This window comes from Rhinopithecus roxellana, chromosome 18, assembly GCF_007565055.1.
Source record: "Rhinopithecus roxellana isolate Shanxi Qingling chromosome 18, ASM756505v1, whole genome shotgun sequence".
Taxonomy (NCBI): domain Eukaryota; kingdom Metazoa; phylum Chordata; class Mammalia; order Primates; family Cercopithecidae; genus Rhinopithecus; species Rhinopithecus roxellana.
In genome coordinates, this window is record NC_044566.1 from 10,281,961 (window position 1) to 10,295,948 (window position 13,988).

At 39.9% G+C, this 13,988-nt stretch overlaps 1 protein-coding gene across 1 annotated transcript in view; it reads left to right on the forward strand.

The window, feature by feature from the left end:
* CCDC168 (coiled-coil domain containing 168) overlaps nucleotides 1-7,272 on the forward strand; it is a 29,554-nt gene extending 22,282 nt beyond the window's left edge. The window contains 1 exon segment of the mRNA XM_010353087.2: nucleotides 1-7,272. Coding sequence (XP_010351389.2) covers nucleotides 1-7,191 — 7,191 coding nt within the window. The 3' untranslated portion in view covers nucleotides 7,192-7,272.
* The last annotated feature ends 6,716 nt before the right edge of the window (nucleotides 7,273-13,988 follow it).

Here is a 13,988-nt window from a genome sequence, read left to right on the forward strand (position 1 = left end):
CTTTTCCATATACTAAAAACAAAGGAACTGCAGGTGACCATCAGTAAACAAGGGGAAAAGGCACAAGAAAGTGAAGTGGAAATAGTTGTGCTTCTGAACAAAACTTGTCCTTCTGTCACTTCTTCAGCTTTCCTTGAGTTAGACTCAATAAAAAAAGAGGAAGGTGAACCAGGAAGCTTTATGCAACCTCTTGAGATCCAGGAATCACTGCCTTCAGAGCAAACAGCACCTACAAAGCCAACAGAGAGCCTTGTAAAGAAAGAGCAACAACCTCTCCCACAGAAAGAAGACGGAGTACAAACAGTATCCATGCATGGCCTGACGCACCCCAGTGGTGCTGTTTTCAAGGCAAAGACATCAGCACCTCCACAAGTGTTCAGCAGCACTGAGCACAGTCCTCTGAGCAAGAGAAAGGAGCCACAGTGGGGCATAAAAGAGAGAGCAGGACAGAAGCGGGACAGGACAGGACGTCCTCACGTGATTCTGACAAAAATTCATCTGTTCATGCCTTCTCTCTCTCACCATAGATTCTCTCCTTCACAACTAAAGCTTCCTATATCATCAGGTGCAGGAAAAAGCAGATGTGCAAATTCAAATGAAGGTATTAGCTCACATGAAGTAATACTAAAAGCAAATCAAGAAATGCCATATAAAGAGGCAAAGGACAGAGTAAAAATAGAAGGCAGGGAAGGTAGAATACTCCCCAAAAGGATACATTTGAAACCAGAGGCATCCCCACTTGCACTTCTATGCAATAGAAAGAACTACCCTTTGAATGTTGAAGAGCAAGGGGAAGGAGTACAGGAAGGCAAAAAGGAACCCGGAGTGGTTCCAAGGAAACCTTCTCCTTCATTGCCTCCTCCTCCATTTTACCTGAAATGTGACACTAGAAGGAATGAAAAGGAAGGCACATTAGGAAAAACACAATTCAGTTTTCCACCACTCAAGATTCAGGATTCGTCAGATTCAGGCAAAAAAGCATACACTGAGTCACTACATGGTTACACGTTAAGTAACTCAAAAGGACCAGTACAACCCATAGCACAGGAAGAAGAGAAAGGTGAACTCAGAATAGATACGGAAGACAAAATGCTCCCCAAATGTACGGACCTGAAGGCAAAGCAATTACTACTCTCAGAGATACTCAATACCAAAAAATTGCAGTGGAAAAATAAAGAACAAAAAAGAAAGATTCAGCAAGATAAAAATAAACAAGTTACGGGTCTGACAAGCATGAATACTTCTTTACTTACTCCACTTTATCTTAAGTTTGATACAATAGAAGGAGAAGAGAACGTGATAAGAATTACAAAAGTATCTCTCCCCCAGTCACGGTTCAAGGACTCATCAGATGCAGGGAGAATAGCATGTCCAGAAGCAACCCATGGAGAACTTTCAAGTAATGTAAAGCAAGTAAAAGCACACCTGCTACAGAAAGAAGAGAAGGATAGAGAAAAAGTTGTGGATATGACCAGTGTACTGGAACCCAACAAAATGTATTTGAAGGCAAAGAAATCGCCTGTCTTACATACACACAGTTTAAGTGACCTTCAGTGGAAAACTAGAGAGCAAGAGGAGGAAAAGGTCCAGAAAGTTAAAAGTGGGCCAGATGTCATGTTGTCTAAGAGTCCTTCTAGATCCTCCCCACTTCACCCTAACATGAGTGCTGGGTTCCAGGAGGAAAGCATACCAATATTAACAAGATCCTCTTTTCCCCTAGTAAAACTCCAGGTATCACCAGATACTGAGGGAAGCACATATATAAGGCCAATTGCTAGTGGTATTTTAATCTTTCTACAAAAAGGAAAACATGTGTCGCAGAACAAGGAAGAGGATGATGTGCAAATAGTAAACATCATAATATTCCCCAAACATCAGGAAGAGAAGACGCAGGAATGTGAAGCTGAACCAGGTGCGGTTCTGACCAAATCCACTTCATTGCCATCCCTATCTCAACTGGAATTGGATAAAGAAACACATTCAGATAATGAATTGCTAAGGCTTAGAAGACCTATTTTGCAGAGAATATCACACATAGGGGAGACTGTACATAGAGAGTCCATTGTTGGTGATATCTCAAAAGATGTTAAAAATGAAAAGCAACATATCCCTCAAAAAGAAGAGAGGAACCAAGAAAAAATAATCGATATGAGAGGCACAGATATAACTCTGAAGTCAAAGAAGTCACCTCGTTCCTGTATGCTCCACAGAACAGAACTGCAAGTGAACTTTGGAGGGCAAGGACGAAAGGAACATGACGGTCAAGATAAACCACCAGGTATGATTCAAAGAAAAAACTGCATACTCTGTTCCAAACCATTGCCATCTAACCTTAAACTGGGGAGAGCTACGCATGCAGATGAAGAAAGGCTTGGAGGTAAGACATCCTTTTTGCTTCCACTAATGCCATCAGCATTACCAGATACAGAGAAAACAGCAGATGCAGAGGCAAGGAATGGTGATGTAAGAAAAGGAAAGCCACATAGGTCACAGAAAGAAAACAGGCTTGAAGTGAAAAGGATAGATATGAGGGTCAGGATACACTGCCAAGAGCCAAGGATTTCACCAATGTCACATATCCTTAATGCAAAGGAATTAGTGTTGAATATTAACAAACTGGAGAAAAAAGTACACAAAGATAAAGATGAAGCATGTGTGGTTCTGTCAAGGACTTTTCTTTCTGTATCATCAGCACCTCCTCTTTATCTGGATTCAGGGAACAAAATAGACAAAGACACACCAGGAATTACAGGATCATCTTGTCCACAGCAAAATCTCCACGTACCCTCAAATACCCAGAAAATAGCAAATAGAGACTCAGTTGAAGGTGATGATAAAAACATTGTTAAGCAAGCAGAACAGTATGTGCCCTGCCCAGAGGCAGAGCAACAGTGGATGGCAAACTTCATGATCAGCATCCAGCAAAGGAACGAACCTTCACGAGTCAGGTCAAAAGGAGATTTGAATCGGTTAGTTTTAAATTCAGAGGATGAGGACATTTATTTCACAGGGTTTGGTACCATAAGAAGTGGGAAAAGGCTACAATGGCTCTTTACAGGGAAAAAGACTCAGCAAGAAACTGAAATAATGGATAACTTAAACCATAAAATCAGTCCTAAGGTTTCAGTTTCACTGCTAAGGAAAATATCTGAGGAACTGTATGTCACATTTGGCACCCCTACAAGTTCAAAAGGATTTTCTGTTTCAGAGAGATATGCTCACCAGCAAGAAACTTCATCAGAAGTATCTCCAGAACTTGCAGGTTCATGTAAGTTTGATAAGCCAGGGAAAGAAGTACAAAGTAATGAAAAAATCAGCAAAATGTTTTCTCCCAAAGTGTTAGCACCACAGACAAAGGGATCACTCAAAAAAATAAGTATCATCATCAGTTGGAATGCCCCCCAAAATATAGAAGAACAAGATATTGTCATGAAAAAGCAAGTGATGCGACGGTGTGAACATGGACGCAAGACCAGGCCCAACACTATCCTTTCTCTTAAGTTTCTACTTCAAAGTGGAAAGCAGAAGACACTATCAGAAACAGATGTGGACAAGAAAACAACAGCACACCCCAGCCTACAGATGCTACCAGGAATGCACATGGATATGACAGAGATTGACCATGCAAAAGGGGGAAAGGAGCAGGCATTGCTCGTTTCAAAACAAGAGGAAGGTGTTCTGGAATTGCTTCCGAAGTCCCTATTCATTCCCTGGACTTTTCCATTTCAATCAGGAGATCTGGAGGAAAAAGATCAAACAGATGCAAACACCAATATAAATCTAGAGCATAAAAGAATAGAAATGGACAATGATACTACTCTGAATCAGAAAGAAGGGAAATTAAAAATAGGTGCAAACAGAGCCTTACATCTGGAAGAAGAGAAGACAGAGATGCACAAGGCCAGGACTGCCAGTCTGGAGAAGAAGAGAGGAAGAATGGACACAAGCAGTAGTGCACACCTGCATCTTCCATCTCTAAAGGCAGAGGAATCTCAAATGAAGACTCAGGTCATCACTCAAAGGGAGAATAGCCACCTAACCATGCAAAAGCAGAAAAAAGAACTAGAAGCATCTAATGCAAAACAAAGCATTCAACTACAAAACTTATTTCAAAGAAATGTTTTGGATTCATTTTATTCATATGTTCCTCTTTCTCCCAAATGTAAAGACCAGAAAGGCAGATTAACAATAAGAGATCTGAAAAGAGAATTGAGCACCAAATATTTAACTATGAAAATCCAGAATCACCCAATTCCACAGATGCTTAATATCACAGGGCGTGGTACACCAAGCAATAGAAAGAAATTAGAGTATGATGTTAAGCTAAAGAACATGGTTTCGTGGAGTAAGGATGTCTCAGGAATATTTATCAGAAGTCTTTCTATTTCCATGATGCGTTCACCTCACGCTGACTCTAAGACAAACCGAGAAAGAGAAAAGAGAATCTGTCTTTCCAAATTCCAGGAAAAATCACCAAACACCAAATTCCAGGAAATGTTTAAGAGAGACACTTTAACAATTGTAGAAGGGGAACAGGATTTTACAAACACAGTTCCACAAGATCCCCAGTCCTTTGCAGTGGACAAACAACAAATGCAGAAACTTTCTGATGTCAAATCAGAAGCAAACCTCAGAAGTGAAATGAATAAAAAATGCTTAAAAGCACAAACAAAAGAACAGATTGTTCCAGGGCATGATGTCTCAAGGATCATTAAAAAACCAGACTTACGTATCATCAAGCAGGAAGAAAAGATTCCAAAACGCATTCTGACACCCACAGAGTGTCCATCTATGCTTGAAGATCCAAAGTTACCCAAGCAAAGGGATCAGAGTGAACCAGTATGGGATATGAGCACACAAAAGGTTCAGCAACAAAAAGCTTTCCCAGGAACTGTGCCCATACCGCCTCAAGTTAAAAGTAATGAAGTCAAAATAGTTGCAGACAGTACAAATGCAGAACATTTACTTCCCATTTGTGAAGCAACCAAAGATATCTCTCAATCCCAGGTTAAAAATATGATCCAAGACAAAGTTTCTTCCGATAAACTGGGTAACATACAAGCCTATAAGCCTGACAACTTGAAGTCACCACCTGTTCCAGAGGGCCCAGATACAATATCAACAGTAATATATCCCAAACTGCAGCACAAACCCCTTTTAGAACAGTTTACTCCCAAAGAAAGAAATAAGCTTACTAAACATTTAGAGTCAAAAGCACTTGAAATACAACTGAATCTGATACCAGAGATGGCAAGAAAATCTTTACAAATGTTCAACTTTTATCCAAAAGGGACTATTTTAAAAGATAACAGTTGGAGATTCTATTCGAGACATAAAACAATGAGCTTTATGTCTCTAGAAGGGACTGATACCATAAAACCTAACTCAAAACATAAATACCAAAATGATTCACCTCTTGTCAGTAATATGAAGACACTGACTGTTGATAGTTCAAGTGGTGGTGAGGAGACAATCACAAAGCCACAGAGTATTAATAAGTTAGAAAATGGAACATCTTCAGTGACTTCTGCTAGTGAGATGCTGTTGCCTCATACTCTCCAAAAGCACTCAGTAAAAGAAAAAGGCAAACTCCTCATGCACTTTTCTGTGAAAACATTGGAGATACAAATGAAAGCCTTTCCCAGAATTGTAAGAGAATCTTATGCAATGACCAGTGCTCGTGAGAGAAAGAAACCCTTATCTAACTGTATTCATCCTGGTTTCACAGGACCAAAACGACAAAACAGAATTTTGTTACTTTTTGAGGAAAAGTCTCTCCATCAAATAGATCTTGATTTACAATACAAATACCTTCGTTTTCTCCTGGGGCTTCCTGTTGGAAGTACATTCCCTAAGCCAAATTTACTTCCCAAACATAATAAGTTAAACACAATTGCAATGTGTAAAAAAGTAGATGCTGGTGGAGAAAGTGGTAGTCTTTCCATTGATACAGAACTGTTAGAACAACATATTTCTTTCAAAAAGCAAAGTCCCCATGAAAACTCATCACTCATCAGAAAATTCCCAGAGCCAACCCCTGTGTGTGCTTCTGACCGTGATCTGCACAGCCCGAGGAAGAAAGATCCTCAAGTTCTTTCAGAGTCAGAATTCCATGTGACTCCAGAAAAAAACAAACAACATCACGTATGGTTTCAAGAAAGGAATACATATGAATCTGTTGATTTAAGGACCCAGGGAAATGCTACTGGTTCAGCTGTTTCACATGAAACTCAAATTTCTGAAGACTTTATTGATATTCAGACAGACATTGAGAGTCCAGCTGACTTGGACAAATGTTCATGTCTTGAAGTAAGTGAGAGTGAGGAATGTATGTTTCTGGAAGCCAACACTTATTTAAGTCAGGAATCAGAAAACATTCTATTTGAATTACAGACAGGCATTCCTTTGGAAAATCTCTACAAAATCACAACTGATTTGAAATCATTTTACAGTGAAGAATCAGGTTCCCATTGTACTAGAGAGTGCAGAAAGGAAACCTTAATTATTACATCACCTTCCTGTAAGTCCCACAAAAGCAGGAAATATGGATCATCTTTCAAAATGAAATCTCCTGACTGGTTGTGTCATAGTTCATTAAATACTGTGGAAATTCAGTCTAGGTCATCTAGTGTATCATTCAGTGAAGAGAAACTTCCATGGACTACCAAGAGCAGAACAAGTTACTCTTTAGCTTCCTTAACTGAATCAAATATTAAATTACATCTTGCAAAAAAACAAGGCACGTCTCACATGCACCCAGAAAGCAAAGAAAGAAAGAAGGCCAGATCTGATTTATTTAGGAAGAACAACAGTCATTGGGACCACAATTACAGTTATACACACAGTAAAGAGAAACGTGACAGAAAGAAGAGAGTGTATGATTATGACTCAGAAAGACTGGATTGTTTCCAAAGCAAACATAAATCAACATCAAAACCTCATCACAATGATATCAACTTCTATTCTGAAAGAAAACAAAATCAGCCCTTTTTTTTTGCCTGTGTACCAGCAGACTCACTGGATGTTATACCCAAAACCATTCGCTGGACTATTCCCCCTGCAACCTTAAAGAAAAGAAACTTCAGAGTTCCCCTAGTGGCAAAGATTTCAAGTTCTTGGAATATATGGAGTTCCTCAAAAAAGTTGCTGGGGTCGCTCTCGGGGTCCCTTACTACAGTTTTTCGCAGCTGACATTACCATAGTTAAACTCCTCTGAAATGGACAGCTGGTCGCTATTGTGATATTCTGTTAATAAAATCATATAATATCCAATGGCTTCCTCGTGAAGTGTTTTTATATAAAGATAGAAAGTAATCCAATCTTCTAGTGATAGATTGAAATTTGTTATTTACCATTAACAATTTAGAAAGTCCAGGCACTTTTGCTGACTGGCAATTTTGCGTACCATTTCATCAGGAACCACCAGACTTCATCAGAAACGGATACATCAGATATGGTAAGGTGCAAACCAATAGGTTGGGACGCATAAAATGTGTGACTTCACATAGAGATGTCCTTGCTGTTTGTGGTATCGGTATGGGTTTATACTGCACAAACACAAAAACTCTGGCGAACCCCATGTCATGCAATTCCCATCAAAAAGGAAAGACTAGTAAATAGATAGTGCATGCTCTGCTCTTTTGAGTATATTCTTGTCAGAAGGGAACATGCTTTTTGACTAGATGTTGTAGAGAAAGATTTACCTGCTTATAATTGTACACACCTGATGAAAAGAAGCCTTTTTCTGCCTACTAGTTTCTCATATTGTACATTTCAACCCCTGTTTCTCCTCTTTGCACAATCCTTTGGTCCTGGGCACTGTAGGAGGCTTTCATGTTGGGATGTAGCCCCTGACTTTGCACCCTTGTTTCACCACCTAGGATATGTCCTTTAAAGTGGGCAGAAGGATTCCTGGAACCTATTCCTACACTTTGATAGAAATATGTATCAAAGCGAATGTCAATTACACAAATATATAGCCCACTACATCTAGTCTAAACGCATCCTAACTCAACTTCCCCTAAATCTAATCCCCAAAATATTTGTAACCTATCCTATCTCACTGACTTGAAGTCAGATGTGATGGAGGGTAAGTCAAAGTGGAAATAATATTTTTAACTAATTGCAGTAAGCCTATCTTACTTTTATAAATCTTTGGGACCCTGAAGCTCAAGCTTTTTCAGTTTTTATAGTATATCTGCTTATGCAGATAGCATCAATTTATTATTTTCCATATTGTAAGCAACAAATTCAAAGTCTACCATATACCATGCCTTGTCCTGGATACTGAACATAACAAAAATTGACAAAGCATGATCTTTAATTTGTTTTAATTTTAATTTTTATGAATACAAAATGGCTGTACATATTTATGGGGTTTATGTGATATTTTGATACAAGCATACAAAGTATAATGATCAAATCAGAGTAATTAGGGTATCTGTCACTCAAACATTTACTATTTTTTAAACTGTCTTTTTTGAGACTAGGTCTCACTCTGTTGCCCAGGCTGGTCTTGAACTCCTGGGCTTAAGCCAAGTGAATGGGATTATAGGTATGTGATACCACACCTGGATTAACAAAGCATAATCTTTTTTTTTTTTTTTTTTGAGATGGAGTCCCGATCTGTCGCCAGGCTGGAGTGCAGTGGCATGATCTCAGCTCACTGAAACCTCTGCCTCCCAGGTTCAAGCAATTCTCCTGCCTCAGCCTCCTGAGTAGCTGGGACTACAGGCATGCACCACCACACCCAGCTAATTTTTGTATTTTTAGTAGAGACGGCATTTCACCACGTTGGCCAGGATGGTCTCAATCTCTTGACTTCATGATCCACCCACCTCAGCCTCCCAAAACGCTGGGATTACGGGTGTGAGCCACCATGCATGGCCAGCACAATCTATTTTTTAATTTCCATTTTTATTTTAGATTCAGGGGTATACATGCAGGTTTTTTACAAGAGTATATGTGTGGTACTGAAGTTTGGGCTTCTATTGATCCCATCACCCAGATAGTGAACATAGTACCCAATAGGACTCCCTCCCTTCCTCCCTCACTTCTTTCTTTTGGGGTCCCCAGTGTCTATTGTTCCCATCTTCAGGTCCAAATGAACCCAAGATTTAGCTCCCACTTATCAAGGAGAACATGTGATATTTGGTTACCTGTTTCTCCATTGGTTAATTTAGGATAACTGCTTCCATCTGCTTCTATGTTACTACAAAGGACATAACTTTGTTCTTTTTTGTGACTGCACAGTACTTCATGGTGTCTATGTACCACATTTTTCTTTATCCAATCCACTGTTAATGGACACCTATGTTGATTCCATTTCTGCTACTGTGAATAGTGCTGTGATGAACATACGAGTACATGTCTTTTTGGAAGAATGATTTATTTTCCTTTGGGTATATACCCAGTAATGGGATTGCTGGGTCAAATGGTTGTTCTGTTTTTGGTTCTCTGAGAGATCTTCAAACTGCTTTTCGTAGTGGCTGAACTAATTTGCATTCCCACTAACAGTGTATAAATGTTCATTTTTCTCTACAACCTCGCCAACATCTATTCTTTTTTGACTTTTTGATAATAGCCATTCTGACTGGTGTGAGATAGTAGTATCTCATTGTGCATTTCTCTGACGATTACTGACGTTGAGTATGTGTTCGTATGTTTGTTGGCTGCTTGTATGTTTCCTTTTGAGAAGTGTCTGTTCATGTCCTTTGCCCACTTTTTAATGGAGTTGCTTTTTCTTCTGGATTTATTTAGGTTCCTTATAAATTCCGGATATAAATTTTCTGTTGGATGCATGATTTGCAAATATTTTCTCTTTCTGTAGATTGTTTGTTTACTCTGTTGAGAGTTTCTTTTGCTGCAAAGCACAATCTTGACTTGCAAAACTCACAGTGTCAGGTCAGGGAAGAGAGACAGTCTCTTGAAAGGTCCATAACACATATAGACACATAGACATATAAACAAACACCACCTGGTGGCATCTCATTTCCCCAATACACATGCGTATATTACTGGTATCTCTGCTGGCAAAAAGAAAGCAGTCCTGAGGCCACAATTATTTGGCCTAAGTCATCTATCAAGAATTACCTATTTGGAGTAGATGTTGACAAAATGATAAACGTCCAAGCCAAGTCTTCTGGTGACCCACATGTTCTGGCTTCTTTTAGAGATGTAAGACTCTAGGGGAGCCAAAAGGCACATGTCTGCTCTTGGCTTTAAATTCCCATATTATAACAAATCGTCGTGGTGTAGCCATATGCCATTAAAACCAGGGAGAGATATTTAGGCTCAAGTTTTAAGGCAATGAGGGAACTTGGTGGGGTGGGGTGGAGAGAGTGTTTGTCATAAGCGATTTCCCTGCAAGATTTAGACTTTGGCAAGAGAATTTCTTAGTTTTACTGCATACAACTGCACTTTTCAGGGCCTTGACCCAGTACGTGGAAGAAAAAGAGAAAGCAACAGGAATTCATTTTTAAGTCAGAGGTTCCCACATTTTCTCAGTTACTGATGCCCTTAACATCTCTAATTTTTCCACTGCACCTCTAGGTCAAAATAAATTGCTAATGATAGCATTAAAAGTAGCTTAGGTCTAAACAACTTAATTATTACTCATATCTTTTTTTTTTTTTTTGAGATGGAGTCTCGCTCTGTCACCCAGGCTGGCGCGATCTTGACTCACTGCAACCTCCACTCCCTGGTTCAAGCAATTCCCCTGCCTCAGCTTCCCAAGTAGCTGGGATTGCAGGCACCTGCGACCACGCCCAGCTAATTTTTTTGTATTTTTGGTAGAGCCTGGGTTTCACCATGTTGGCTCCACTGGTCTCAAACTCCTGACCTCAGACAATCCATCCACCTCAGCCTCCCAAACTGCTGGGCTTACAGGCATGAGCCACTGTGCCTGACCTTATTCATATCTTAACAACTTAGTTGTTGCTTAAAGAATACTACATATAAGTTGAAATAAAAATATTTTTATTTCCTTTTTTCTTTTCTTTTGTTTTCTTTTTTGAGACTGAGTTTCACTCTGTCGCCAGGCTGGAGTTTAGTGGCTTGATCGCGGCTCACTGCAACCTCCACCTTCCAGATTCAAGTGATTCTCCTGCCTCAGCCTCCCAAGTAGCTGGGATTACAGGCACATGCCACCACGCCCAGCTAATTTTTGTATTTTTAGTAGAGACAGGATTTCACCATGTTGGCCAGGAAGGTCTCGATCTCTTGACCTCGTGATCTGCCTGCCTCGGCCTCCCAAAGTGCTGGGATTACAGGCCTAAGCCACCGCGCCTGGCCTATTTCATTCTTAACCATAATTACTGAGTGAGATGTGTGTGCCTGTTGGGAATGACACAACTCCTCAAACTTTGAAATTGGATGGAACACCACACTGATTCTTGTGCAATACTTGCTTTTATTTCAGCAATGGCTGAAAACTCAGCTTGACAAAGAAAGTATGTAATGGAAAGGAATGTAAGTATCATGCAATTATAAAACTGTGAACTCTCTTGAGCTAATAATTCTTACAGTGTCCAATAGATGCCGCTATGTTCACAGCTCAAAAATGCTCCATGTCACTGCAGAGCGCATGTTTGGAACTGCTGCCTCAAATTTGTTGCAATGCTTTGTTTTCTGTAGCTTGTTCAAAAACAATGGGATGATAAGAGGTGATATGAGTGAGAGAAGGGGACAATTGAAAGCTGTGAGAGACTCAAGCTGGATTTATGGCATTCTGCCACCAGGTTACCCCACGTACACACAGCCACTCCAACTGGAATCACTTTACATTTGTGACAAAACTCTGGTGGGCCTTAGTACCTTCCCATAGTCCATTCTCTCCCCAACTCTCTTAGCTATTTTATTTATTTAATTAATTTATTTATTTTGAGACAGAGTCTTGCTCTGTTGCCCAGGCTGGAGTACAATGGCATGACCTCAGCACACAGCAACCTCTGTCTACCAGGCTCAAGTGATTTTCCTGCTTCAGCCTCCCGAGTAGTTGGGACTACAGGTGCCTGCCACCATGCCCAGCTAATTTTTTTTTTTTTTTTTTTTTTTTGTATTTTTAGTAGATACAGGGTTTCACCATGTTAGCCAGTCTGGTCTCGAACTCCTGACCTCAAATGATCCTGTCCGCCTCGGCCTCCGAAAGTGCTGGGATTACAGGCACGAGCAACAGAACTAGGCCCTCTAAGCTATTTTATACGTTTGCTTCTCTTCTCAAACTTTGAATACCTTCTACCCACACTCAAAAGCAGATGATCTTGCTTCATACTTCACTGAGAAGAGACTTCACAGACTCTCTTCACATCTCCACCTACATACTTGCCTCTTCACCTATTGCCCACAGATGAACAAAGCCATCTTAAGCCAATGCCTCAATTTACGTGCCAAATCTCATTCTTTCTCATTGTCTTAGTTCACTAGGGCTACTATAACAAACACTGGATAATTACTAAAGAACAAGAATTTATTTCTTACAGATCTGGAGGCTGGGAAGTCCAAGGTCTAGGCACCAGTGGATTCAGTGTCTGGTGAGGGCCTGTTCCTCACTCGCAGCTTCTTGCTGTGTGCTCACACGGTGGAACAGTCAAAAGGGCCAAAAACGCTCCCTCAAGCCGTTTTATTTTTTAAGGGTACCAATCCCATTCACCTAGTTGCTTCCTAAAGGCCCCAGCACTTAATACTCTTGGATTGGGGATTAAATTTCAACATGAATTTTGGAGCAACGCAGACATTCAAACCAGAGCACTCATACACTCATGGAATCACTTCAACATTTCTCCTCTCTCTCTGCTACATTAGCATTTTTTCACCCTCTACCAGATCATTTCCAAGAGCATACATGCTGTTATTTCCTTCATCTAAACAATAAATAAATAAAATTAAAATCTTCCATTAACCCTTCTTCCCCTGCCAATGCCTTCCCCATTTATTTTCTCCTCTTTGCAAAAAAAGTCCTCAAAAGAATTATCTGTACTCGCAATCCAATTTCTCTATTCCTGTTGTCCCATAAATCCACTCCAACCTTTCTTTCTCCCTCCACTTCACTTAAACTTTTCTTATCAAAGTCTCCAGTAGACTCTACTTTGCGAAATTCAATGCTAGATCTAATTCCAAAATACTATTTTTGATTAGCAATATTTGACACAGGTGATTGCCGCCTTTTTCTTGAAACATTTTTATTCAGTTGGCTTCCAGGATACCACAGACCTCCGTCATCGGCTCCTACATCTCAGTTGCACATGCTGGGTTTTTTTTGTTGTTGTTTTTTTGGTTTTTTTTTTTTTTTTTCTTTTTCTTCCTCCATCTTTGGTGATCTTTTTCAGTACCATGGTTTTAAAGGCATTCTGTCTACTGGATTACACCCAAATGTACATCCCCAACCTCAACATTCTCTCCTAAAATCTAGACGTGTGATTGCCCTATTCAATATCCCCACTCGTTTGAATAGTAGGTATTTCAAACTTAACGTAACCAAACCAGAATGCTGATCTTCATGAGCAGACCTGTTCTTCCCATAGTCTTTCCCATCTCGGTTGATGGTAAATCCATCCTTCCAATTGTTCAGGTCAAAAATCCAAGAGTGTACGTGTTCCGCACAAGAAGGAGTAAACACATTCTACCATATCTCTTCCTTCAGCTACAGCTAAAAACCCTGGACAAAACACATAAAATAAATATCAGAAGACTGAAAAGTGGAGAAAATATGGAAAATTAGCTAGATACTTTAGGCTTCAAAAAAGGATATGGAGGTTAGTTTCCTATTTAATTTTTTCACTTGTATATTCTGGACTGGAGCATCTCAGAATCTGGAAACACCATACAAGTAGCAGACAAAAGAAACACCCCAAGAAAAGACTGCTCTTTTTAGCCAAACGACAAGGAAAGGGGGCATTGAGCAGGACAGAACCCTTTTGACAACACCTGTCTTACTCCAGACAAACATCACAAATAAATCCCATCTTTTTTTCTCTCCACTGGTTACTGTG